Source organism: Pygoscelis adeliae, unplaced genomic scaffold, assembly GCF_000699105.1.
Source record: "Pygoscelis adeliae isolate BGI_AS28 unplaced genomic scaffold, ASM69910v1 Scaffold174, whole genome shotgun sequence".
NCBI lineage: Eukaryota > Metazoa > Chordata > Aves > Sphenisciformes > Spheniscidae > Pygoscelis > Pygoscelis adeliae.
In genome coordinates, this window is record NW_008824676.1 from 4228137 (window position 1) to 4252093 (window position 23957).

Genomic DNA, 23957 nt, shown 5'->3' on the forward strand with positions numbered 1-23957 from the left:
TGTTTAAAAGTGTTATATTTTAACAACAAGCTCCAGAGGGAGCATCTGATGTTATTTCTCCCGTCTTTACATTTGGGACCACAAACTAACAGACCAAATTTTCTAACAGAGCCTGCCAGAAGAATGTGGACCTCATACGTGGGTAAGTTTGTTCCATATTTATAATCTGAAAAAGGCCTGAAAGGCATAAAGAAGGTTATTCTCTGATACTGTGTAGTGCTGATATATCTGAATGCTAAAGCATGTATACACATCTCCTAAAAGAATAACCTTATTCTCTTAAAGATGTTATAATTGGATCCAAAAGCTTTAGGCATTAAAGAAGAGAATAAATATACTTTAAAAAGGGAACCTAAGCTCAAGTGCAGAGTTACGGAACTCAACAACTGTGGTTCAGTAGTTTTGCAATGCTTCTCAGAGCCAAGGACATGAAGACATCCAGTGGATCTACACTGTTGTACATAAACACAGTATTTACTTACCACCAATACAAGTTGTTCTCTAGTTGAGCACACGTATAAAGAGCACAACAATGTAAAGAAACAATCCGTTCTCCCTGAAGCTCTGAGTATGTCTGTGCAGTGTGTTCTAATTTAGAAGCTACGGAGCTTAAAGTTTCATCTACCCACGTAGCAACCTAAGGGAGAAGGAAAGAAAGGAACAGAGAAGGTAGGGTGGAAAAAAGAAAAAGAAAGTTGCACCTTTAATGTAATATTTACTGGTTTTGAAAGGGAAAAAAAAAACAACAAAAAACAAAAACCAATTATTTCCTTTGGGATTTTATCCCCTACCATATTTTCTTTCTCCAGAAAAGAGCTATTCAGGTTTGTTTTTTTTTTTCATCTTTTTCCAGTCCCCAACAAAAAAACCAAAAAAGGTAAAAAAAAAACCAAACAGAGAGGTGTCATAAAAATACTTCAACAAGTGCATATACTTTACCAAATCAGTTTCAAGTTCACTCTTAACTGGGCAAAAAAAACATATTTAGATAACTTACTTTACAGCACTGAAAGCTTCAATGCCCTTAGATTTTCTAGTAAATATATACAGAACATTAACAGGCATCTCTATTCTGAAATCAGTGTCAGTTTCTACTGTAAGAGCAAAAAGTCAAGTATTTCAGATAATCAGGTAAAACAGGTATCTTTTCACTGTTTCAGCTGTAAATCTGCCAGATTTTTTTTTTTTTACTTTTTTGTATTTTTACAAAACACCAGTTGGGTTTCTGTTTTGGTTTTACATCTGTATAGAGGAAAAGAAGTGGAATGAACTAACAAATTAAGTACTTTCTACTACTGATGAAGCTGAAGAATCAACTTCTCTGTAATATACTGCAAGTAACCGAAAACAACAGCTTTGTCAAATTCAGCAACCAGCACACATCTCATACCTTGTTATTTTCAGTGGCAACAGTTGCTCTAATACTATTTGCAGAAAGGAGCACTATCTTTTCATTGGTTAATCCCAAGAACATGGCTCGTGGATGATGTAGCGAAGGATTCTTTGGAAACAAAAAAATATTTTAGATATTCAAACATATAAATCATTCTGAAGGTAAGCATTTAAAGATGTACAGTACCTGTGCGTTTCTGTAAGGCTCTGATTCACTCCACTTCCATTGATAGAGTTCTCCTTTACTGCTAACAGCCACGAGCTCAGAATACAGAGCTCCAATAGAAATGAACTTTGTTCCATCCTACAAATACAGAAATATGAACTCTAAGACAGCAATATTATAAATATATATAAATATATAAATGCAAAAAAATGAACTTGTAACTGTTTTTTTCGGAGTTCCCATAAATGTTGAACTTGAAAGTAAAGATATATTCAGCTTGTCTCAAGCTCAGCATGCTGTCAAACAAACACACACACACAAAAGCATTATTGCTTCTGACAGAGTGAGGGAAGAAAGAAATTGATATTATTTTCCTTAACTTTAGCAATAACATATACATGGCAATTAACTTCAACAGTTTATTAAGAGTTTCCACGATATTTTAAGAACACAACACTGCTCACAGAATTAAAGATGGGAAGATCTCTTGACTTCTGACATTTAAAAAAAAAAAAGTTTCCCTCTAAAATTCTGGCTTTTTGAAATGAACAAAAAAGCAAAATAATTCCATTATCCCATTCCTAAGTATACTCATGAAGATATCTTCCAACTACCTGAGAAATCATTTATCAGTTCATTGCCTCATCAATTAAACAATTCTTATCTTTCACTTCCAAAGGTAAGTAACTGCAAACAAGATCAAGTTTAAAAAAAAAAAAAAAAAAATCAGCATGCTACATGTCACATTAATGCATCATTATGATCTGATATGCTGGAAGAGCTTCTAATTATGGGTTATTCCCCCCCCTGCCCTTTTCTCCTTCTTAACATTTTACCAAAACTCATATGGCATCTTTCTACTACTTAGATAGTACCACTTTGCTCAGTTGCTTCATCCTTTACCTTACCTGGATCTCACAGGCCTGTTTTCCCCCCTCTTAGATTTGGTTGTGTATCAATGTTACAGCAACTATGCAACAGTTACAGTCTCACTTTTTCCAAGTTCCTGTTCCCCCTTGCATTGAAACGAATCTCAAACTACAGACCTGTGAATTTGACTGACTTCGCAAAACATTTATTTCTGTTTACTGAGACACATTTGTAAGGCCCGTCCATTCGCTGCTCCTCAGCAAGTGCAGCTAAAGGACAACCATGTTCCTTCTAAACTTCTTTACTGGTAACAACTAAAAGTTCCCTTCCACTTAACGGAGAATACAGCTTTTTTTAAAAATGAAAAAAACAACTTAAAGCAGTCTAAAACCAAATGCTGTCTTCTATAGTTACAAATCTGAAAGACAGATACATGATAACTAGTCTTCTCTGTAGTAATTATGTCCCAGATCAATAACTTTAGCTGCCTCTCTTAGATTACAGTATTCCACATTTAAGCAATTCAACCATCTGATGGGAAACTGAACTCTTGTCAGGCCATTAAAAAAAGCCCACTATCCAGTACATTTATCTGTCCCCTAAATTAAGAGACACTTCTTTCAGCTACAGAAGTTTACAAGTGGAAACACTTTTACTTTCATAAATCTGGATTCACACTTTTTTTTTTTTTTTTTTTTTTTTTTACTATTTTCATGCCCAGAAGTGCACAGTTCAAAAGGTATGAGTGTACCCTTTAATAACACGGGATTCAGCACATCTCTTACCAACAGCTCAAAATGTTTACCAATACTTTGGGAAAAAAGAGAAAGAAGGCAGCAGGAGAGGACAGAAGCAATCACAAGCAATTCTCTTTTATACCCCGATAACATGATTTAACTAATTCTAGATCCTAAGAGAATTATTTTGCTCTGGAGGGCATCTACCAACACAGCACAGAAGTAGCACAAATGCTAATCTGTGTCATGATTAATACTTGCAATCATATAAATATTGCATATTCTGAGAAAGAACTGCCATCAGAACCTACTGTAGTCTAATGAGATGCATCTCTTTTTCATCAGCATAAATAAATCTTCAGAAGTTATCTGGCCTAATGCCTCAAAGTTAAGTATGGAAAGCAATTAATGTTTGCTCCAAGACAGTATCATTATGACTTTTAATCTTGCTAATATGTTTTACAACTTTTTATAAACAAACAGTTTTATACCACAAGCTCAACAGTAGAGAGACCTGCCATTCAAAATTTTTCTCTCCCTTCCATCAAAATATTAGCAGTTGTGATCTAAATGCTACAGAACCAATGCTACATACACCTCCATGAGGCCATTCAAAGACTAATGGCACAAAGATGCACGAACGACATGACAGCTCTGGTTCTGTAACCGGAGTCTTATGTGTTCAACTATAAATTCTGACTTCAGACCAGAGAAATTACAGACTTGAAGATGATGCACATGGCTGATAAAATCTTAATATCTCAATAGCTAAACAGAATATACCTACTTGAACAAACTAAAGGCTCAGCGTACACCTAACTACAGCCTAGCAGGAAAAAAAATGGCCATACTTGCCATACTATAGAGCAGCTCTGATAGGCATGGCACAATGTTGATACGTGGCAGTGCAGACTAATAGTACTACAGTCCAACAAGATTTGAACTATCAGAAGGATTCATTCATTGACTTGAATTCTTGAGCAGTTAATTTCACTTATTTGGTGGAGAAAACTCAGTACCTATGCAACATGTCTCAACATCGTTAGTCTCAGATTGTGAGTGAAACTGATGCATTTGGGAACACTATCAGCTTTCCAAAAGTTTCATCCATTCCTCTCAGGTTCGTACTTTAGCTCCCATAAACGCAAGTTAACCATCCTCGTCATGGACTACTACAGTTCTGTCTCAAATGCTAAATGTCAAAATAACAAAAAATGAAGTAAAAATATTTGCAAACAAGATCGGTTATTTTGTATCGATTCCTCAGGTACTTTAATCTCTCCCCTAGCTTACTGTCTTTTTCCATTAACATTTCAAGATCTCCTTTCCAATTTTCAAAATGGAAGAAACATCTGAACTGGCCTCTCAGCTAAATCTCCCTCAGGATTCACCTTGAAGAATTTCTGTTGGAAACCACCACCAACAAAACTTCAGAGTTGGGCTATAGCAAGAAAGATGCAGAACAATTTCTTATGTATGTTCAGCTTTAAGGACAGGATGAAAAGTTTAACTACTTTTGGATAAAGATGAAAGGCCTTTCCAGTAAAACACCTTCCTTTAACTGGAAGCTAGGGTTTATAATAGTGCGTACGCAAACAGGTATCTTGGAGTAAGTTCAGTATATTTAAATTGAACAAGCATGCAATTAGATATCGTGGCAAGTTGATTCCATAAAAGATGCCCAATAAAAGACTGCAATAATTGTCCTAAGGCAGGATCTGCTGAGTTTGCAAATAACAAAAAACCCCATCCAGGAAAAAAAAACACCCTAATTTAGTAACCAAGTTTCAGGGCCAGCAAGAACAATGGGGTTAACAGGACAAACATTCCTTAAGTAGTGACAAAACAGAACAAAACAAAAAACACAACAGTAATAATGGCCATAATAATGTTACCGAAACACAGCAGTGGAAATAAAGTTAGTATTCCAAAAAGTTAGTATTCCAAATCTAAACTACATTTATTCTTTGATGCTAAAACCCCCGAAATCTCTCTCTACCCAAGCTAGATGATTCTCTCATTCTACCATTATGACAAAGCAAGGTGGACAAAAGCTGCCAATTTTCGCTGACACAGAAGTTCAATGTTACTGGCTCAAAAAAATAAAATCACACTTAGACATAAAAGGTCTGGTTGGGAAAGCAACTATTAGACAAACGTTCTTTTTAGGTATCTTCATTTCTCAGTTTGAATGCCCGAATGAAGATGATAGCAGCTAAAGGTGAGCTGCTGTAAGCAGAAATAAGCCTCTAAATTCACCTCCCTCTTCAAGCTCTCTATATTTAGTCTGCAAGGAAAAAACAGAGACAAAGAAAAAGAAAGCATGACATATCAAAATAGCAACCTCACAGATACTGCGGACAGACAGAAATGGTAACACTATAAAGATACCCCAAGTCCTTAAAATTTGGTGATAAACATAGATTATCACTTCCATTCCTGGGAAGGTTTTTTGGTTTGTTTGTTTGGTTTGGGTTTGTTTTGGTTTGGTTTTTAAAGTCATTTCCCCAAGCATCTAGGTAATTCATAAAGAAAATTACTACAGATACCCAGCTAGCAACATATAGCTGGTGTTCCTATTATTCTTATATCTCATGTGGGAATTGCTTCTTGCCTTGAAAATGGAGTTAGGGTTACAAAGAAAACCAGCTAATCAAAGCCAAAGGGATTCCAAAGGAGCAACCAATACTCATTTAAGTTAGTGGTCAACTCAAAACACAAGTGCAAATAAATGTTAACGTCCACCGTTGTTGCTTAAAAGCCCGATCCACTCAAACTGAAAGTATCTCTGAGAAGAATAAGGCTGACCAAAAAAAGGTTTCCTTGATGAAGGGTAGTTTAAATTGTTTCATGAGTTTCCTATTGCCTATTAAATGCTTTGAGCACCTAAGTAAAAAAAAAAAAGAAGAAAAAGAAAAAACCCAAACATTATGATCTACAGCAGTGCCTTCAAAACACATGGAGAAGAAAATTAAAACAGTAATAACAGAAGCGCAGCTATAAGGGTGTAACTAGTTATTTATAATTTTCCTAAGTGCATAATAAAGAATATACTTTATTACGTTATCTCACATAAACTGAGATGTGATATTCAAAAAGGAAACACAGTATTTATTTGGAAAAAAATAAACAGATCTATTACACAGCATGCAAATAAAATAGTAAAAAAATTTCAATACCTTATCTGGCCACCACTGCAAGTCTTCTCCTAAAGAAACAGGACTTTGAACAGGTGTATTCTTCTTGTCCAGGTTTGGTTCCCCTTCCTTACTTGTAGAGCCTCTTTCATTATCAAATGAGGCTCCATCAAGCCACCTTCGTTCACGCAAACGTAAAACGGACTCACGTTCACGCAACAGCTCAGAGTCTCTCTCTAAGGGAAGAAGGAGAACTGGTATGCAATTGGGTCACACCAGTGGGATAAAAGTAAGCCACTCTCTAGTAAAGACCCTTCAGGATGCAACTAACAGCAGTTAAATCTACTCACACAGATTAAAAATAAAGTCCTGACATGCAACATTCAATATATTAACCCTTTCAAGCATATGTACTTCAGAATTACGACACATAAAAATAAGCTAGAAATAAAGAAGTCTTACAGCTTTATGCACTATAAAAAATGCTAAAGCATTTTCACTTACATCGTAAGACGCCAAATACATTTAACATTGCAATTCAAAGTTTTATAGTACAATATGCAGAGTTTTGTAGTATTGTTTTATCAATGTCGTAACAACAACAACAAAAATCTAAGTCTATATAGTCTGTTAGGTATCTTTATGCAAACCAAAAAAAGAGTATTTATTAGAGAGTTTCATAACAACTTTCCCAAAAAAACAGTAATCTGAAAAGGTTAAAGAAAGCAAGCATTAAAAAAAGCTCTCGTATACATGTTTGATAATCCAACCCCTTTTGTTTAAAGCAATATTCCATAGGACTGGATTTAATAAATTAAAGTCTATCTGTTTTGAGTAGATCAAATGAAAACTTTTCAAGAGTCAGACAAGTTTTAAAAAGGATCCTTGTAGGAAAATGTTCCTTACCAAAATGCTTCCCCTCCAATTGGCCTACAAACTGTCTAAAGCCAGTACTCTGCAGTTCGCTCATGCAGATTAATTTTTTTAATCAGGTAATCAAACTAACTTTCCAAGAGTCAACTATGCATGGAAAATAAGGATTATAAAATTCGTGGTAACGTCTTATATAGAATAACCTTAGGAAAGGAAAAAAAAGGATGAATTTAGAAGGAGTTATGTCAGATGCTGAATATTCGTACATGCACATAATGCATTTAACCTATTAAGTACTTCACTTATGCTCACAAAAATCAACTGGAATTACATGTATGAGATGACCACATTATTATATCATTGTTTCAACAAATTACGCCAAGTCTTGGGTCTTTTGCTGTATTAGACAAATGGGAAGGTTTTTACATAAGCCAAACACGACAGCTTGTCTTACAGATGTATTTCATAAAGTACTGTACTTATTTTCTAGCAAACATCACACTGATCCCTGACTAATAATTTTGTAACAAGAACTTACATGTTCAGCAATTAATATACTAAAACATGTTCATGAAAGGCAACAAAACTGTACTAAACAAACAATCACAGCAGAGGTTGGATTAACAGTTTGGAAATACTCTAGGCAATTGCACAACAGCTTCAAAAAGATAGGAAATTGCTGCATGGTCTGTTATAAATCTTTTAAGTGTAATATGCTTTTTAAAAAAAAAAAAAAAAAAAGTAGTAGTAAAATGCCTTAACACTGCTCAAGGAGGTTTTTTTATCAGCTGCCAATAGTGCTCCTTGTCCAACTATAAAAATGCTTCCAAAAAGTGAAATTTAGATTTCTTCTCCCTCCTTAGTATCTAAAGTTCCTCATTCCATAAAGGTAACTTCTGTCATGAAGCAATTAAGGAAATGTGAAGAACAGTGAACAAAGAGCAACCCAAAAGAAAGGGGAGGGGGGAGGGGGGGAGAAAAAAAAAAAAAAAGAAAAAAGAAAATATTAAGAATGCTGCATGTCATCAATTGTTACTCATTTTTGAGCCAAATTAAACATTTGTAATGCAATCTATGTATTAGTAGGTACTTACACTACAGTTTAAAATAAACTTAACATGCAAAAATTTTATTAACACCTTGCAACACCAATGATCAACAATTAGATTTAAAATACGTGACTATGAAGGTTCTTGCAGAACTTACCTGCTAATATTCAGAATTCATTAATAATTTTGATAATGAGTAACAGTCTATTTGTCTACTCTATATTTGACAACATATCACAGTCTACTTTCGCATTAAATCAGAATCTAAACCACCACGTGTACTATCACTAGCTTTTTCCACAGCAAACTACTTATTACAAAGAAAAAAGGTGCAAAATTACCTCTGGATGAGCCTAGCCTGGAAAGTGATGAGCGCCGAAAGGATGGATAACCAAAGTAACTAATATCTTCTGAAAACATAGCATCAGCATCAATAATGACACTTGGGTGAGCAGAATGTATGTCAGCATCCAGAAGAGACATAAGATCCTCTATAAGAGGAGACAAGGGTCTTAAGTGAATAATCAGCTACTTAAAACATCAGCTAGAGAGACCATCAACTAAACAAATATCAAAACAAAAAAATCCTATCTATTAATTGAATTTCTGCTCTTCAGATTCACCAGTGCAAACTCATGTGCCTCCTATGCAACAACATTTACAATCAAGCTTAGCAACAAAACCAGTTTCCGTACGAGAACTGGGCTGTCACTTATCTAACCACATTTCCCAAACAAGACTTGCCCAAAACACATTTTTCTGTAACCCAGAAATTCAAACTTTAGCCTGTCACTTGAAAGAACAAAGCGCTAGGATAAGATAGATACATATACATACGTGTGCACACACACTCATGCACGTAACGCAGAACTCCAAAGATGACCTAGAGTTAAGGGAGGACAGAATTGATGGTGAAAGCTGGCCTTCACAAAGCCATGTCTTTGATGTCAAAGACTGTACATTCCTCCATGGAAGGTTTCTTTCAGAGAATGACGTACTTGTTTAATTCACAGGCTAGTAGCTTGCAGCTCTCAGTACAAAGCTTCAAACGGTAGCTACATGAAGAACAACAGTTATCTGGAAACAGCACCATTTTTTAATGCCATGCAGTTAAAAAAAAAAAAACAACCAAAAACAAAAAATGAACTTAAATACTGCAACTGCCCTAGCTTCTATGTCATAAAACTTGACTTTCTCTGAAATACTGATCATCGTTAAAGTATAAAACAATTTCTTTACGTTTACTAAACTATAGCTACTATCCACACAATAAAAGAGGCTACTGAAAATTCACGTAATTTATTGAAGTCCAGCAATATGGACTGACAAGACAACTAAACCTGACTACCATCTTGCTGCTACAGAAAGGACACTCCTACTTCGCTCCTTCATCCCTGCGGCAGGAGGCTCCTTGGGGCAAGGTGGGATTTCTAAATCTACAACTAGCGCATTCACCTGGCTTGAAACAATAGAGTATAGAAGTAAGGTGGGAAGCAATCTTCAGACTAACTTAACTGGGTAGTCAAACAGAGCCCCAAAGGTGGTGCCTCACCACATGCAGCAAAGCTGACCGGACCCTACTGCCAAAGGAGACAGTTCTGCCCCTTCCCAAACTTTCAAGCAAATCTGACTAAAAAAATCAGGCTCCCCAAATTAGGTTTCAGCTAACCCATGCAGGCACACAAACCTCACCACCATGCAAGCGAATGGCAGGATAGCTCCTTCTGGCAGCAGGACAACCTCATCTGCTTAAGCCACTTGTGAAGCCAGTGTGAGGCTATACACAGAGCCCCTTCAGGGTACACAGAAGGAGCACATACAATCTCAGCACATCCAGTTCTCAGCCTCAACCTCATCGTAAGCATAAAACAAAACAGCGGCTACAAATCAAGGTTTGAAGTCAAATAAAAGCATTCTTAACAGTAGGAACTGATTATTATGAGTCTTTTTCTCAGTGTCTTGAATGAAGGGGGGTGGGGGTGTGGGAAGGAACACAAGGGAGAGGGTATCCAAAAACTGAAAAGGAGCCAGAAGTCCACACTTACAGCCAGTATTAATTCACTTAACTGTTCCACTTACTGATATTGAAAGTATTAGAGACTTTCACATCCCTGCACATGAGAATATTCATCCTTAAATTTCTAAACTCTCATCTCCAGGAAACGTAACACATACCAACTACAACCAGCTGTTCCCAGAAAAACAGCACTGTAACTAGTGAGCGCTGTGGATTTCAAAGCAAGCAAGATCTGCACAAATGCTTTTTGCATTAAATAAGTAATCCACTCAAGTGTAGTCTGTACTTCTAAAAGCACACCATTTGGGACTCAGTGGTCCATGCAGTACGTTTTAGGAAGTCATCCTTAACAGACCGCTTGGAAATCCTAGTAAAAAAATTTCCATTTGGCAAACAGGCTCTATCTTACTAAAACACTTCCGATCCCTCAGAGTGGCCTTATCCTGCCTGCTACTTTATCTGTTTTCCACTGGCTTTCTGCAGCAAAAAAGCAGCAGTACACCTCACCTTAAGAGTGTCAGCTTGTAAGTACCAGACTTTAAGAAGCTGTAAGCACAGCTGAGCCTCTCTTGTATCTCCCAGTATTCACACACTGCTCCTCTCCCCTCCTCCCACACCCACCACAACCGTCTCTTCCTTGGTAAGCTCCAACCTCTCTACAGTCTAGCAACTCATTCCCATTTTTTTGATCACTATCCAGCCAAAAATTGCAAAAAAACTTTGATCTCTTTTTAGGAACAGGATTGGCAAGTACAGAAAAAAACTCTCCAGCCTCATTCAAAATGGACAATATTTTTTTTTAAGGTAAGCTAAGCCAGAAATCCTCTTGACAGAAAATACACACTAACTTGTGACACACACACACACACACCCCCCTTCCACCATGTTAGGCATCTTGAGTTTAGCTATGTTTCCAAAAAGGAAAGTAAAAATTCAAGCCATCAGACTTAAGAACCAAAACTATGTGGGTTTTGGCTAAATGTGCATTAAGACGAGTGAGGAAATGAAGCCTTTTCTTACCCTCTTACTTCAGCTTCAAATCAGATTTTAATTTTCTTCCAGTATTTCTGCAAGAGATCTCCCTTCTCCCATTTTCTATACCAGCAAACAAAGGTGCTAAAACCAGCAGGGATAGGAGCCAAATCCACTCCCCTTCAAACATCATTGGAATTTTTTTAGTGCTGTGAAAACACAGATACTGCAAGGCTACATCCAGTTTAAGAATCCAGGGGAAAAAACATTCTCTATGACTCTATTTTCCTGCTCTTCAGAAAAATCCCATGGGATGATATCATTCATCTCTGGTGCCATGTTAGACCAGAATCAGACCACACCCTTCACATTTAGATGTGATAATTCTGATCAACTATTTAGGTAAGAAAGTACCTACGATTCACTAGTAAATACTGTTGAAAATTGGAAGGAAAAGGATATCTAGTGCAGAGGAAAGAAAAAACAAAACAAAACAAAAAACCCCACCAATTAAAAAAACCAAGTTTCAGTATGCACATAAGCAGCAATTCAAGTAATGAGAAAATTTTTATTTTCAATAGCTCCATGCATAGCATTATCACTGGATTCATTAACTGAAGGCATTGCCTAGATCGATTCCAATCTCAACTTGAGCTCGCATTAAATCTTTTCCCTTAAGGGTGCAATCGTAAGTTCTCTCCCCTCTTCTTAGCTGCATATTTTTATGAAATATTCAAGAATTGAATGTCCTCAGTATCTCTTCCTCTTTCAAGTTTGGATTAAATTGGCAAAACTGCGACAGTGAAGGGAGAGAAACATGTATTTTGGTTTCCTAGGAAACCAGACTCAAAACAGAACTCCAGAACTCATTTCTTGATAAGATATTTTTATTCAACACACTACCCAACTTGACGTTCATCTTAAAAAAAAAAAAAAGAAAGAAAAAGGAAAAAGAAAACCAAACCACACCAACAAAACCACAGAAAAAACATACACCTAATTGTTTTCCCCAAAGGCAAGCCACCGAACTGATCCTACGCTATGCTCTTGTTCCCATCTCCCCTCACTGCAAACCAATACAGTAAGTACTGCTGCAATACCAGCCCATCTCTCTTCTCTCCTTTAAAAAAAAAAAAAAATGGATTTTTAAACAAGCTCATCTCAATTCCAAAATCCAAAGTAGTCTGGATGTTGCCAAACCTATGTTTCACAAGTCCCACTAGCGAGAACCCACTATATCATGCAGAAGTTACTGAGCAAACATGCACACATCTGAACTATGCAAACAACAAAATATGTTAACTTCTACAGAATCTCTATACAGAAGATTAACAGAACATAAAGCCCAGAAGAGACCTCTAGTACAACTTGATATGAGCTGGAAAATTAATCTAGAGACCTTCAAGTCTTTCCTATGCTAAATGATCTTGTTCTATGTAGTTTTTACCTTGATTATTCTCCTTATGTACTTGTTATGTATCAAATGAACCCACATTCCTCTCTGCTAACTACCATAAAACAAAAGAATCAGGACTAGATTAGTCAAAATCAAAGCACATCAGGGTCCAAAAATAAATATTTAAGAGACACTTATTGAAGGCAATTCGTACAGAAAAGTAAAGTTCTGCTCTTCATTTAAGACATTTTGAAGAATTCGGGAAGAACTGAGACATGTTTTTTGTTACCTTAAAAAAAATTCAGATGCATAACCTTTACAATACTAACTGGAATTATCACAACTGATACATTAATGAAATTATGATGTATTAAAGAAGAATTTATTAATTTTACAGTGGTCGGAAAGTATCTTAGCTTTTTTATTATTATTTTTATTTTTAAAATCAAGTCTAAATTACTCTTAGTGTTTTAAAAAAAGCTTCTCTGTCTTGGAAGGCTTAGAGGAGTAACCCCTAAATCTAAGGGTCACAAAGCTCCAGACATGCAGAAGGGAGAAAGTAAAAATTAGCATATGGTTTTAATCAAAACGCAAGAGCCTCAAAAGTCCTGAGGCAAAAGCAGTCTTGTCATTTCCTTTTTTTGTGTTTGGAAGAAACAAAATCAAAAAGCTTTAAAGCAATAATTTGACATAATTTAAAAAAAAATAAAAGAAAAAAAAGTAGTTCTTTATCTTTCAGAATCATTTATAAAAACCTGACTAAGAATTGAATGCATATAGCATTTATCAGTTATCTACCGTTTTCTTTTATGAACTCTGATGTTACAGTTCCAAAAGAGCATCCAGAGGCAAGATGACAAGTGAAAGCAAGAAGAGTGCAAAGTTTCTAGAGCAAAAGACTTTAAAAAGGGTTCTACGTAGTTCTGAAAGACAGAATGTTGGTATTTTTCCAGAAAGCTATAGGCAAGTTTCTCTGGCCTTCAGGTTTTCCTGAAAACTAGCCTGCATGGTTATGTGACACAAACGAGGACTGGTAATTTGTACTATTTAATGTACCAACAGCAGAGTCATGACAGCACTGACTAGGGTTCAGCTAGACTTTTCCTACTGTTTTGATCACATTCAGATATCAAATTAATTCATTTCTGTGCAACAAACTTATTTTTGCCCATAAAACTGAAATAACTTAAGACAGACCGAGAAGGCATTGCATGTTCTACAAATTGCAAATTACATCTTTGAAGACTGGAGTTAAGACGTAAAAACTTTCATTTCAGTTGTCATTTCCACATCTTTTCCCACAAGAACTGGGGAAGTTAGCCCAGTTTCTCTGCGGGGTAAAAGAAAAAAGGGAAAAAAATACTAATATTAGGATGTTGCAATCTATTATAGGAAAGATTAGTCTAAACAGAGGAGAAGCTTTAAAAATTAAGCCAAGGACAAAATTGTTTTTTAACAGCTATAGTGAGGACAGTGAAACTCCGCATACTACTTTAACCTATCTCAAATACAAAAGACTCACAGACTGTAGCACAGGCACCTTCAAAGAAAAGTTACCAGTCATGGGTTGTCAGACAGCCCCTAGTAACTGTTCCTTATCATCTCTAAGAGAATAGTTAATGCTGTAGAAAGCTGGTTAGTATGGTTAAAAGGAACTTCTACTGTAAACGATTACTAACAGTGATTTATCTTCTGAAGGCTGGTTCTGGAGGAATGCATTCAGCTATGCTTAGAGTAAGAACTCCTGCTCTGAATACTTGGAAAGAGTTAGGAGAATTTACTTCCTCCAATGCATCTGTCTAATGCTATTAAGCTGATCACTATAAAACAAGACTCAAATTAAAGATTTTTCACCCCTTTCACCAGAGGATTCTTGATTCTACAGCAAAATAAAGAAGCTTGACAGATGCAACTAAAACTAGAAGAGGCAAAATGAAATACAAAGCCTTTGCTGCAGAACAAAAAAAAACCTTTGTCTAATCACATGATTGACAAGATAAAGATGGAGGAAGCCCATGAACCTTCCTGGTGAACCAGATGAGCAGAAAAAAAAACATTTATTAGAAAACTATCAAAATGTCATTTTGACACACAGAAAGAAAAGCTAATATGTAGTCACAGTTTAGATGTGTTCTTTTCATGCAGTGCACCTAACACAAACGTTAGATTTGGCTGCTATGTTTTCAAATATGTTTATTCAGCAAGAAAAGATTACCTAAATTATTTAGCCAATGCAAAAGAAGACTCAAAGTCTTTTATAAAAAGCAATTGCATGGGACAGACAATATTTCAAAAATAGCTGGACTTCAATTACAGCATTTTACCAGTATAGCCAGAATACTACAGCATTTATGAGGGGAACTTGAGATGAAGAATAAATTCTCAATCTAACTGTAACAACTGTAAGCTGTTTTGCCCTCACTTGAGGCATTTTGATTAAAAAAAAAGCTGTGTAATTTTTGCTCTAAAAACTGCTGTATCTTAAGAATATATGTTAGTAGTAAAAAACATGCAAGTCACTAGAAGGTTTTAGAATTAGCTTTTATGAGCAAGCCACACAGCAGTCTCAGCATCTCATTGAGCAGCAAAATACAGACGTAAGTAATGCTGATGTTACAAAGCCTGGGATCCTAAAAAAAAAACCAAAAAACTTTCATGCCACCCACAAACAGGGTCAACAGTTGTTCTTCAATGCCTAACCTAATCCCTCAAGACATCCCAGTACATCTTTTTTTTGCACATCTTTAGACTTTGCTCCTATAAGCAAGAACTGTCTTCGCTGCATACCTTGCACAGCACAGAGCACGCTGTCAGTGCTTAAATACAGAAAAATAAGAACACATCGGCATTTTCTTATCAAAAGTTGCAGAACACAAACCTCCAGGAAGATATGATTCACTTGCTGTGTCATCCCCATCATCTCCATCTTCATCATCACGACTCAACAAATTATTTACAGCAAGGTTTACATCAAGATTTGTTCGCTGGAGTTCCCGAATAATAATACTTCTGGACTTTCCTTGTAAAACAACTTGTGCCTGTAAGAGCAGAGTATAATAGGTTACTGGTCATTCTCAGCTCACCAACCACCATTCATAAGAAAAGAATGCTTAATTCTAAAAGAAGTCTAATAAAAACCAAAAGTCAATCACAGTACATACAGACAAAGGCTCACATAGATTTTTCACGGTGTCTTGTACTAGATAGTCAACCTTCTCTCACTTCAAGTTAGGCCACTGAATTTCAACTTTGGTGCTGAATCTCCTAATGGAATCTTAGAATCTACTTCTTGAAATGCTTAATGCTGTAGTTGAAGGATAAGCAAAATCGGTTTTTGAGAATGTTCTGTATGTTTCTATAAAAGTGTTTAAACTTACTATGTCAATCAACAGTTTTGCAATCAACTGTTGTTCCAAAACTACACCTCAATCCCTGTCTTTTTGACACTGGTTTCTCTTTCCATTGCCCTTCAATACGTAACCACCTTACTTCCTCTGTTTTTCTGATCATTCTGTTTCTAAAGGCTTATCTTCAGCAGTTTCTGCAACATTTAGATTTTTATTAGCAAAGTGCAAATGTAGAAAAAAACTTCCAAACGTTAAACAGATGCAATGAATTTACAAAAACCAGAAGCATTCTGGTCTATTCCACTAGGACTCAGAGCATTTTGTTATTCCAGACAGACTGCTCTAGCATTACCCCAAAAATGGTTTAGACACCTTCTGTTTTAAAGGTAGACAAAGTATGCTATTTTTTAAAAAAAGGCAAAAGATCGCAGCAAGAGAAGCAAAGCTACAACTTAACCAACAAACCATACATTAGATTATAGAATGGAACTGTCTGGACCACGGGGTATTAGTCTGTTTTTCTATTTCATGTAAGGTATCGAGGATGTCAGTGAACACTCTCAAAAAACCCTGGAGGTGAACAACGAAGTCAAAAAAACCCCACCACCCCACAGGTGAAAGAGACCGCTGGAGGTCATCTAACCAAACCACCTCCTGAAAGCAGGGCTAACTTCAGAGTAATCAACACCTCCAGTATCTTGCCTCTGTGAAGGCAGAAGCTCCCAGCTTTTACTGGGTTTTGAATTCAAAAAGAGAAAGGAACTAGAAGCCATTCTGTCACTGGTGGGTCTGTAGATACCTTGCCTGCTAGCTCCTATCTTGTGCCAGTCATGCTATAGGCCATTCAAAGCATGCATGCAGATTATCTTTAGCGTAGCAACAAACATCTGTATTCCAAATGTAGACCAGCAACTTGTTTTGAACCAAGAATTAAAATGCATTAACTAGACATATATTTTGAATGTACTATTTTCTTCAAACGTGGAGAAAAACGTTGTTTTAACAAACTCCACTTAATCACACAACGCAAAGTCCGTCAGCTTATTCAGGCTTTAGTGCATTAAGAGGCAAAAGTAGAGCAATTTTTACCCAACATTCATCAGTTACATTTATAAAAAATTAAGTAGAGGTGTCCATGAAGAAAAATTATTAGTATTTTATAGATATTAAATATGTTTAATGTCTTTCATTTAAATCTAAAATGGATCACTCCTTTTATCAAACAAGAAAAAAAAGTCAAACTGCCCCCCTTCCTTATACTCCTTCAAGAAACTGAACTTTGTTAGCTACATGCTTGATATGATTCTCAAATATCTGACTTTATCACTACATCTTCCACCTGCAAATGAACAATGCATGACATTCCTCATTTAGATTAAACACACACCTTGTCTTAGTGGAAGTTTGGGAAACAAAAATTCTAGAATCCCAAAAAAGTGTATCACTCACGCTATACATTTAAGAATAAAAGCAATTCAGCTAGAGAAAGTCAATCTTTTATCATATGTCATCACTCCTTGGAGAAAATGCACTGCTATTACAACACATTCCTGTTCACATGCTATGGAGAAGTTCTCCAGGGTTTTGGCAACAAGCAGTTTCAAGCTCACATACCTGTGAAATGAGTTCCTCTGGAATGACTGATGCTGGAATCACTGGTTGTGGTTGACTCCCCAGCAGTCCAGATCCTCTATCACGTCCTGTGCGTATAACTCTGGTCTGCCTTCGAGAATCTCGAGCTCCAGCAGATGATCTACCAGAAGATCCTCCTCCACTTCCACCAACCCCTGAACTCCAGCGACTTCTAGAAGATTTAGATTATAATTTTTTTTTTTAATATATATAGCAGCATACTTTGGGGACTACTTCAAGAAGTAAGTCTTTAGTTTTATTATTAACTTGTAGACAGTCTCTGAAAAATACTGCAGATTGACTTCACAGACAAATACTAGGAAAGTATCTCTCAAAACTAGTAAGAACAAGAGCACCAGGCAATTGATAAAGTTCTGAATTACACAGAAGAAATATAAAACAGGACTCCAACTGGAAGTTGCACTCTTTTCTACTCATATAGTTGTGTGGATGTATACATACATAAATACATGCACGCACCAGTTCACAGAGTTTCTAAAACCAACAGTACCAGCAGCGTTAAGACCTAACACTCAGCTGTTAACTTCCTACTATAAAAGCACATATGCAGCAACTTCATGATCGGTGGACTCTGTTTGACAGAAGGTCACTATACTCAGATGGGTCTTCCAAAATTTCTGAGGCTTGATTTACATTAAGAAATTGCTTAAGACTACACTGGAAAAAAAATCAAGTAGTCTTCTTTACTGCAAAACAAATCTTACACTAGGTAGTTCTCTGATCCTCAAGGATGGTTTTCAAGAGATACTCTACTCTGTTCCTATTCCTATTGAAGAAATCAACATCAACTGCATACATTGCAAAAACATGCCTAAACTGACTGAGCAGTTTTTTTTCATTTCTATGAGTCAGTATCAAAACAAGGGAGTAAAAAGGTAGTGATTTGTAGAAACAGACAACTCACCATCATTCCAGCTTTACACTAATCTTAACACCACAGAACTGTGTCAACTGAATCTGTTCTGGATGTAAGACTAGATTCTCTGTTGTCATGAAAGACTAAAAGACTATTTTGTTCTTCAAGGTTAACTAAACTTTGTTGTACAGATCTACCTTAAAGGATATTAGATATGGTATTATTGTTATTTAATAATCAGTATCAGCAGAACTCTCCTGCTCTCAACCACCCTAATCCTCAATCTCCTTTCAAGAAAAAGAAAAACATTTAAAATAAGACAAGAAAAAAAGGTATGTTCTCTGAAACAGTATCTAATAAATTCACGTTAAAAGTATATCACATGTAGCTATAAAAGCTAATTAAGTAAGAATATTTGTCTTACATTTCATGGCTTAAGTTGATTACTAACATCATTCTCTTTTTTTTGTTGTTGGGTTGGTTTTTTTTCCCTCCTGACGAGACCATGTGATCACTGAATAACTCAAGTATCTGCCTAAGACGAGGCCCTGTCACAGGGACATCTACATTTTCAGGTTTCTAGCCAGTGACCATACAGACAATGACAAGACAAAAAGCAATTCAGCGATGGCTTTAGGAAAAGTCTTGTCTCATGAGTTAGAAAAAGAGCTCCAAAAAAAAAAAAGATACTACTGAAAATGGAAAAAAAAACCCAAACCAAACCCAAACCAAAGGTGAAATTTTAAATAAAACGAGCCAGTTAATCTGTTTCTGAAGGTGGGAAGGGGGCTGAAGGGAAAAGAAGGGGGCTGAGGGGAAGTCAAATTCTTCCTACACAACAATTCTCAATTCAGCTCTCAGCAGGGAAGATGTGGGTTTAAAGAAAAGGTTATGTATTAGCTTTTAATACTTATTACAGATGCATTTTCTACTTTAAGTTATAAACTATCAATGACAGACTTAAGACATCTAACAGTTAAAACCATTTATATTCATATAATAATTCAAATATTCCAAGTGTGGCCTAACTTGGTCCTGTTATAGAGAAGTCATAAGGACACAGCTATTCCTATTAAAGCTGTCTAAACCTAGAATAAATATTAATATAGAATGGAAATATTTCTGCTCATTTCTGCTCACCTACTAGTTTTCCACATCTCTCCACTGCCCACTAGAATGCTAGCAGTTTTCCAAATCCAGTGATCTAATCACTGGATTAGATCCAGTTTGAATGTTTTTAGACTCAGTTTAAGTTAAGTATTTTCTTCATTTAATAGAGCAGTTATAGTGTCTACTGGTACTCTACTAGTTCGGTGACTTTCAACTACCTAGTTCTGAAATATGCAAGGGCAGAAATTAGGAAGTCTTCAGGGTTGGTCTCCTAAGCACATAGCTTCAAACAGTTTTAACATTAAGCTCAGGTAAAAATAACAAGGAAAAAAAGAGTCTTACACTTTCCACGGTAAGTTTTTAAACATGACAATACCAGTTTGCCTTTAACAAAGTTTAACACATGGATTTTAGGTTCAGATGCACAAAGGTTTCACAAGAAGTTTGGGGGGTGGGTTATCTTTCATGCAACTAAGCCCCAGATGAAATTAGCTTATTTGGTAACATAAACAACAAATTCACTTTCATGGAAAAGCTGTAGTTCCTCCCTCTTAACAAATCATTCACGTGCAGAAACCACAGTTTGTAAACGCAATTCTCCATACTATGGTTAGTAACCTTAGGAAGCAGCACTGCTCAACATGTCTTACAAAAGCATATAACGAAGAGTTCACTGTGATTATGTAATGAAGATTAGTTTACAGTGCTATATAAAGGGACACCATCAATTTTAAAGGTAATGATAAGAACATTGAATCTGTATAGTACATTTAGTATATAGTACAATTTTAAAGGTTCTGAGCAACAACCTTTTCCAAATGTTCCCTTCCTATTACTATGTATAAGACCCCAACTAACAAAACACCGCTCATTACTTGGGGCAGGGGAGAGGAAGGCACAATAAAACTGAGCACACAAAGGTCTGCAAACGTAGATAACAGATTCTTTCTGCAGAAATGCACTCATTTTACTTTATGCTGCTACCCTATCAGGGTCTAAATTGATAGTGTCCCTCTAAAACAACTGCTTTTCAAAAATCAAGGAACTAAAAAATGTTCAAAAAAAGACAACACAGCCAAAACCAAGTTATTCTTCACACATATATGAAGAACTCTCCGTATCCTAGGTACTGAAGGGTCACTTGCAGATCTGTTATTTTAACCAAGTCAATAAAGTTTTTTTTATTATACCCTACCTACACAACTGCTGTAATTATACGTTCCCCTTATACATACTGCATACAATTTATATATGTGTATACACATATACTCAAATATGGAACAAACAGATTGCAGCCTCAATCCTATCAAAACTTACCCAAGGGTGTTGCCTGCCAGTCTGCCCAGAGTTTCAGAACCAGACAGAAACCATGGGGAGTCACTAGTCCTGCCTGGCCTGGATGTCCTTCCTGCCCCTGAGCCACTGCTCAACTTTGAACTGAAAGTAAAAGATGGTAAATCAGTCACAAAACAATCCCAAATGGGTTAAGAACAAAACCTGGAATCCCAGGTCTAAATTCTCAGGGACTTAGTCTGGTAACATACCAGCTTAAGCAACACCCTTGGGGAATATTCCAAACTAATCTAACTGTATATTAAGAGGTACACTGGAAAAAGAAAGTGGAAAGCATGCCTAACAGATCTTATGTACATTGGCAATCCATAATAGCACAGTTGCAAATACATATTAAGCTAATTAGTGATTTGAGTTAGCCACTGCGCTAAGTTTTCAGTTAGCGTGTATGTACAAATTGTAATCACCAGGTGTTCTATCCATAAACCTGAGCCTGAGTATGCTACTTCGATATTAAGAAGTGGTTTACATTCAAACATGAACTGTTAAATAGCCCTATCAAGGGGGACTTACCTGGACTGAAGACAACAGGTCTAGAAAGTGAGACTGTCCAGATGGGACCACTTTCAGAGTGGATTCTACATGAGGCTTAACAATTTAACACAGTTTCTTTCATAAAGATTATTTTTGGAGGGGTTTGGTTCTTGAAGTTAAAGAGATCCTGTCTCACTTTTTTAGAATCACATCTACTATTCCTACACCAGTTTGTCAAGCTAGGCTGTTTGGCTGCATCACCATAACCATTATGTATCTACTCAAGTACCCATTCCAAAGGCAATCTAGTTTAAAAACAAACAAACAAAAACAAAAAAGCAGCCAAGCTGCTTATCCAGTTCAAAAGAATGATTTAATATGAAGAAAAGCGTTTCTTACCCATCATTATTATCAGGTTTACCCAATTCCAATCTGTCTGGTTGAACTGAAAAACCGATCCTGCAGACTCTACCATCCTATATTTAAAACAAGAAAACCAAGTGTCCAAAATTTAAATGTAAGACAAGTTACAGAAAAAAAGACAACAAAAACAAGTCTTCAGTTACTGAAGAATGTTGATCAATTTGATGTTAGAAGAATTAATTTTAACAGTATAGTTTCAAGTTTGTTATCTAAGCAGGTTTAAGTAATTTACCTCAAGAAGAAATGCAGCATGATTTGGTCCCACCACACACTGTTTAATAGTGGCCTGTTCCAATACATTCAAAGGGGGGTGGCTGAAAAAAAAAAAGTGAGCAAGTGTAACATTTTTAAACTTTTAAAGTCTGAAAAAAATAAAAAACAAGTGGTATATGGAAGGAACAATGTGCAGTGATGGTTACCAATATAAAAACATTCAAGAATGACTAAACGTGCACTAGTTGAAGCAACTATGATGTATTTTTGGTCATTAAGCACAGAAAATGCAGAAAAAAAACCTTAAAACGTGATACAGTTTTCATTTAATTTAGCCAGCAATAAACAACAGGGGTTACACTTCAAATTAAGGAGTCATTTCATAAGGAGGGTATTTAATAATATAATTTATCATAGCTGAAAACCTAACATTTTCTTCCTAATATAAGAACTGTGTTATCTGAAGCATTTCTGAAATTTAGTGTTAGTATATTGAGGCCTTCTAAGGCTGTATCTACAGCACAATCATTTTTATCTTGTTGCTGTTAGAAAAATTGTACTTTCCAAAATGATTTACAACAGCATGTGATATGCCTTACCTGTTTAAATTATATTTGTTCAGCTTCTCTGAAACTTCCCTTAATCTGAAACAAAAAGAAACGAAGCTGTTGTTTGAAAGACATCCTCCACAGTACACAACATCAACTTAAGCAGCATATTTATGACATTATGGGAACAATTTACCACCACATTTAATGTAAAAACCAATGAATACTACTTAGTGTTTGGAGTCTGTGTAAGAACTGGATGGTGTTCAGCTTCAAATCAGGTTTTTGTTTTGGAGGTTTTTTGCTTTAGAGTTTTACCCTTCCACCTACTATCTTGCCACAAAACCCATGTTTTCTTGCACTTCTACGTGTTTTGCAAGTCACTATCAAAAAGCACTACTCCTGCCTTTTTACCACCATTTACAACTTTACACACAAAGTAAGCAGATGAAGCAATGAGCATTAACTTTAGATACACTTTTGTTTCCTCATATAAGCTTGAACACAGTATCCCAGAGCAGACAGGATTATCATTTTCTAGGAAATCCAAGTATGTGGCATGTCAGAGCCAAAAATATGACAGTAAGTTCCCCAAAACAGAAAAGACAGGAAAACATGCACAAAAGCCAGCATCAAAAGGGACGAACAACAAACTTTGACTAGTAGAAGAAATAATCCAGAGAAAATTCACTATATATAGGATTACGTAAAACATCACCTTTACTAAAAGGGAAAGAATGTTTCCAAAAGTACTTCCCATCTCACTTTCATGGCACCTCACTAAATGGAAGATCAGAACCCAAAAAAGGGCCAACCCACAGACCACTCCTGCTTAGAGGGTAGTGTCCAAAAGTGGAAACCAACACAGTAATTTCTAAGGTAATTTCTAATCCACTTAGAAAAGATCTTCTCCAGGCAGCAAAGATACTCTCATAATATCAAATAGGCATTTCAGGTAAAACCTGGGCTCCTTTCTTCCCAAAGATGACAAGCAATCTGAAAAAGCCCCTAAATAGCTTCCAATTTTAGTTAGAATAGTTGCATTATATTAAGATATAAAACCAAGATGAATCCTGTAAAAATAATGCAAGGTCTTCCTAATTAAGAAAAAAAATCCCAACTTTGCTACCATGTTCATCCTAGCATTCCGCAAATATCCTTCTTAATCAGCAATCACCTTTCTAAACCTAAAAAAAAGACATGCACAGCAGCACTGTTTTCCTCTGTCTGAATCCATGTCTTTAAACCCTTTCTTTTTACTTGCTTCACTTCAGCTTTTACACACAGACTGCTATGGACAACAAACTTCAGTTACTTGCAAACCCTGATCATGAGAAAGAATACAGATTAGAGGTCCAATCAACAGTGTTT

The 23957-nt window shown here is 36.1% G+C and overlaps 1 protein-coding gene across 1 annotated transcript in view; it reads right to left on the reverse strand.

The window, feature by feature from the left end:
- The window catches only part of UBR5 (ubiquitin protein ligase E3 component n-recognin 5), a 74015-nt gene extending 51338 nt beyond the window's left edge, over nucleotides 1–22677 (reverse strand). Inside the window, exons 1-11 of the mRNA XM_009323082.1 lie at nucleotides 22638–22677; nucleotides 22058–22139; nucleotides 21802–21878; nucleotides 20893–21012; nucleotides 17571–17760; nucleotides 15488–15647; nucleotides 8566–8715; nucleotides 6345–6538; nucleotides 1580–1696; nucleotides 1391–1501; nucleotides 483–637 (exon numbers count right to left, since the gene is read on the reverse strand). Of these exons, the coding sequence (XP_009321357.1) occupies nucleotides 483–637; nucleotides 1391–1501; nucleotides 1580–1696; nucleotides 6345–6538; nucleotides 8566–8707 (719 nt within the window). The 5' untranslated portion in view covers nucleotides 8708–8715; nucleotides 15488–15647; nucleotides 17571–17760; ... (2 more) ...; nucleotides 22058–22139; nucleotides 22638–22677. The remainder of the gene's footprint in view (nucleotides 1–482; nucleotides 638–1390; nucleotides 1502–1579; nucleotides 1697–6344; nucleotides 6539–8565; nucleotides 8716–15487; nucleotides 15648–17570; nucleotides 17761–20892; nucleotides 21013–21801; nucleotides 21879–22057; nucleotides 22140–22637) is intronic.
- Between the last annotated feature and the right edge of the window lie 1280 nt (nucleotides 22678–23957).